The sequence below is a fragment of the Emys orbicularis genome, chromosome 12, assembly GCF_028017835.1.
Source record: "Emys orbicularis isolate rEmyOrb1 chromosome 12, rEmyOrb1.hap1, whole genome shotgun sequence".
NCBI lineage: Eukaryota > Metazoa > Chordata > Testudines > Emydidae > Emys > Emys orbicularis.
Window position 1 is genome coordinate 53,832,593 of NC_088694.1, and position 4,429 is coordinate 53,837,021.

Sequence of the window (4,429 nt, forward strand, 5' to 3'; positions counted from 1 at the left end):
TGATCATTTGGGCAAAGCAGCCCCATCGTGCTCAGTGAGCACCTACGCAGGCTGGGTTTGTCCATGCGAACAAGGTCAGCTCCTGAAGTCCTCTTCCCCAGCTCATCACTAGGGGAGAGCTCATTCAGAGCCCACTTACATGTGAATAAGAACATCCTTCCTTTGTTTCTCCACTGGGGATTCTCACACAGAGAGGAATTATTCAAAGTGAGTAACGGTAGGATAAATAAGCACAGGACCGAAGCACAGAAACTTGACACTTCCTGAGGATGTAATATCCAAGTCACCACAAAGCAGCAATAACCAAAGGACCAGTTGGCCGTGGAATAGAGTTGAAGGTGACCCAAAAGAATGAAGCACATTCAGAACAGAAGCCTTATTATTCTGTCACACCATATCATACAATGTCATTTATGTACAGAAAAAATAACAGGAGTAATCAGGTGTCTGACCCCAATTATGAAGCTGTCTCAGAATAACTTGTGATTGAGTTTCATGTGGAAGATTTTCAGTTCTTGGTCCTGTTTTCAGTCACTTCCATTGGGGAAATTTTCTGAACAGGTACATGGGCAATTCCCAAAGGAACGAAGGGCAGTTATGAATCTTGATGACATTGAAAGTGAATTTGAACTAGACACCTAGAGTGAAATCCTGACCTTATTAAAGTCCCTGGAGAAACTCCCACGGGGTTTCATACACTACTATTATTATTATCTATCATTTATCTTGTGGCCATGCCTAGGAGTACGGTTTCTCACTGAGTGATTAAGGGGCAGGATTACAATGCCAAAAGAATGATTAAAGGTCTAGAGAACATGACCTATGAAGGAAGTCTGAAAGAATTGGGTTTGTTTAGTTTGGAAAAGAGAAGACTGAGAGGGGACATGATAGCAGTTTTCAGGTATCTAAAAGGGTGTCATAAGGAGGGGGGAGAAAACTTGTTCACCTTAGCCTCTAAGGATAGAACAAGAAACAATGGGCTTAAACTGCAGCAAGGGAGGTTTAGGTTGGACATTGGGAAACAGTTCCTAACTGTCAGGGTGGTTAAACACTGGAATAAATTGCCTAGGGAGGTTGTGGAATCTCCATCTCTGGAGATATTTAAGAGTAGGTTAGCTAAATGTCTATCAGGGATGGTCTAGACAGTATTTGGTCCTGCCATGAGGACAGGGGACTGGACTCGATGACCTCTCGAGGTCCCTTCCAGTCCTAGAATCTATGAATCTATGAAAACTCATCCGTTTGAGTCTCCCTCGCTCTAACAGGGAAAAGCCAGGCCCAGCTGCAAAATGTGTACCTGATCCATTGGATTAGGGCAGCCAATGATGGTTGGACGTGATGCTGGTCACAACACTTTCTTGTGTGCCTTTGGCTATGAAACAGCCTTGCCTTTGCAAATGGTGAGCCATTTGCTTGGGGGAGAACTCTGATGTTGACAAGCCTAGAAACACCTGTCACAGACCAGCATCCCATTGTGCTAAGTACTGTACAAAGCCAGAGCCCCTGGCCAGAAGAGGTCACAAAATATAAGACAAGAATCGGCCGGGAAATCTATGAGATAGCATCAGTCAGCATGATGCACGGTGGGCTCAGCAAAACAGCTGTCAAGTGTGTGTGTAAGGAATCACAACCGAGGAGAGTTTGAAGGTCAGTGATGTAGCTTTGCAGATGTTTACTGGGTGCTCTTCCTAATCATGCGGGGTAGCATGGAGGAAAGCATGAAGCTGCTTCTTTGAGAATGTAAAGGGGGTAAAACATGCTGGCATCAATGGCCAGTTGCAGGAAAGAGTCAATGTCTTACTAGTGTCTGAGAGACGATTGGTAGGGTTTGGCTAGGACCTGGTGGGTCTATCAAATGATGAAGAGTCCAGAGCGGACCCAGCGGAGGAACACAAAGCAGTGGTGAGATTTCCAAAACAATGAGGTAGGAAAATTAGAGACACGTGTTGGGTGAAGCTGTATCTTTTACTGGACCGGCTTCTTTGGTCCAATAAAATGTATCACCTCCACCACCTTGTGTCTCTAATATCCTGGGACCGACACAGCAACAGGAGGAACCCAAACATTTTGCCTTACTATACATCACTGTTCATTAGATTATAAGCTCTACAAGGATGTGGGTCTCTTATTTTTGTCTATTTAATGCCCAGTGGAAAGGGATGCTGATCTCTGTTCAAATATCTCAGAATTAACAAGAAAACACTACTACTAACAACACTTCATAAAGACAAAGCATAACAGGGAAATGGTACAAACAACCCAAGCAAGGCAGGGTACAAGATATAAAGTAACTAATACAATAAAATGTGCACAGATCTCAGCAACTAAGGAGCCATTTTAGGCTCTTTAAAGAGCCATTCATCCCGCCTGTGGATTGAATATCTAAAAGTGTTTCTTGTATCCATTTTCCATAGGAAGTTCCCCTAGCACAGAAAGGTAGAACAAGACCCATTGACTGGTTAAAACATTGTTAAAACCACACAAGTTGGAATTACAAACAGAGTGGGGAGAATTTTTTCAGATGAATAATTTCTTCTGTACAAAATAGAAGTTTCAGGTCATCTAAAAGTATTTGGGAATTCAGAACGATTCTCTGAATTCACACTGGACAGAATAATATTGAAAAAATAATTTTGAAAAATTCAAAACCTTTCAGTTTAACATCTTTGAAATGAAAAGTTCTCTCCTTTTTTCTTTTCAAATCATATTTTGTCCAAAAATGTAGCTAGATGTGAAAGTAAAGGTGTTTAGTTCAACGTAAACTGAATTTTGTTCGGTATTTCATTTCAGCAAGAAAAACCTAATAATTTCCATTTTTGGAACAAACTACAAAGAAAGATTCTCCATCTCTTAAAGTCTTCAGATCAAGACTGGATGCAATTCAAGAAGATATGCTTTCATCAGGCAGAAATTACTAGACTGAATGCAAAGCTAACTAGGTGGAATTCTCATGTCTGTTTTATGCAGAAGGTCAGACGAGATGACGTAATCACCCCTTCAGGCTTTATGATCTATTAATCTAGATATGGAGAGACAAATTCACCCTGTGTACTGCTGAGGACCCACCAACCCCATTGTGAAGCCTGGCAAGAAGTAAATGACCATCCATGCTCTCTTCATTCCTGCATCTTTGTGGTTTTGGATTTTCATGAGAGCCTCACACATTTAGAAAATGCTCTGTCACAGACGCCCTTCAGGGCTTGTTTGACTTGTTCGTTGCAGAGAGCGTAGATGTAGGGGTTAAAGAGTTGAGCAACCACAGAGTACAGAAAGGACACAACTTTGTCAAAGTCCCTCACTCCCCGCTGACCTGGTCGGATGTACCTGAAGATGGAGCTACTGTATAATATCACAACCACCAGCAGGTGAGCGGAGCAGGTGGAAAAGGCTTTTTTCCTTCCTGTGGTGGACGGGATGCGCATAATAGTGGAGATGATACAGCCATAGGAAACGATAGTGACTGTTAAAGTACCAAGTAAGATGACTGTTGCTGAAACCAAGATCATTACCTCAATGTGTCCCGTGTCCCTGCAGGACAGTTGGAGCAATGCGGCTGTATCGCAGTAGAAGTGGTTTATGACATTGGGGCCACAGAACAGTAACAGCACAACCATAAATGTTGGGGGAAATATTAAGAGAAAACTCATCACCCAGCAGCCCAGCACTAACTGGAAGCAGACCCTGCCATTCATGATGGTGCCATAATGCAAGGGATGGCAGATAGCCATGTAGCGGTCAAAGGACATCATAGCCACATGGAAAAATATACAGGTGCCCAGGAGGAAGAACAACAACAACTGAAGAAAACAACCAGGGAGGGAAATAGATTTTCTCTCTGTCAGGAGGCTGTAGAGGAACCTGGGCATGATGACAGAGGTGAAGCAGATCTCCAAAAAAGAGAAGTTCCTGAGGAAGAAATGCATGGGGGATTGGAGGCGATGGTCCACCAGGGAGAGGCTGACAACAATGATGTTACCCATTATGGTCAACAGGAAGATAACTAATAGAACCACAAACAGGATGGTGTTTAAATGACGGCTGTTGGACAGGCCCAAGATGATGAATTCCACCATGGTGGTGTGGTTCTTCATTCTCAGATCATTCTTAAAAGAAAAAAATTAAGAAGCATGTCAAAAACAGAGCGAATGGAATGTTTGCAGGAAAAATTCTGTAAGTCAATATAATACACCTCATCAATGGGAGTTGGGTACCCAATAGACTTGAGCTCTACGAGAAAAGCCTGACTGGAAAACCAGAACCAAAACAGGATCTTAAAGGAGACAATTTGATACTTTAAGGGGGGGAGTAGGGGGGAGAGAGAGGGAGAGAACTGGAAGGGATGAAAGAATGAAAATAATTTTTAAATAAGAATATTTTTACCCCAATTTTTCATGTATTCCTAGATTATAAGGCCCAAAGGCACCACTGT

The 4,429-nt window shown here is 42.5% G+C and overlaps 1 protein-coding gene across 1 annotated transcript; it reads right to left on the reverse strand.

Moving 5' to 3' along the window:
* Positions 1–3,146: 3,146 nt before the first annotated feature.
* On the reverse strand, positions 3,147–4,091 carry LOC135887053 (olfactory receptor 6C75-like). The gene has a single exon (XM_065414835.1). It carries the CDS (start codon positions 4,089–4,091, stop codon positions 3,147–3,149), a length of 945 nt encoding a protein of 314 aa, XP_065270907.1.
* Between the last annotated feature and the right edge of the window lie 338 nt (positions 4,092–4,429).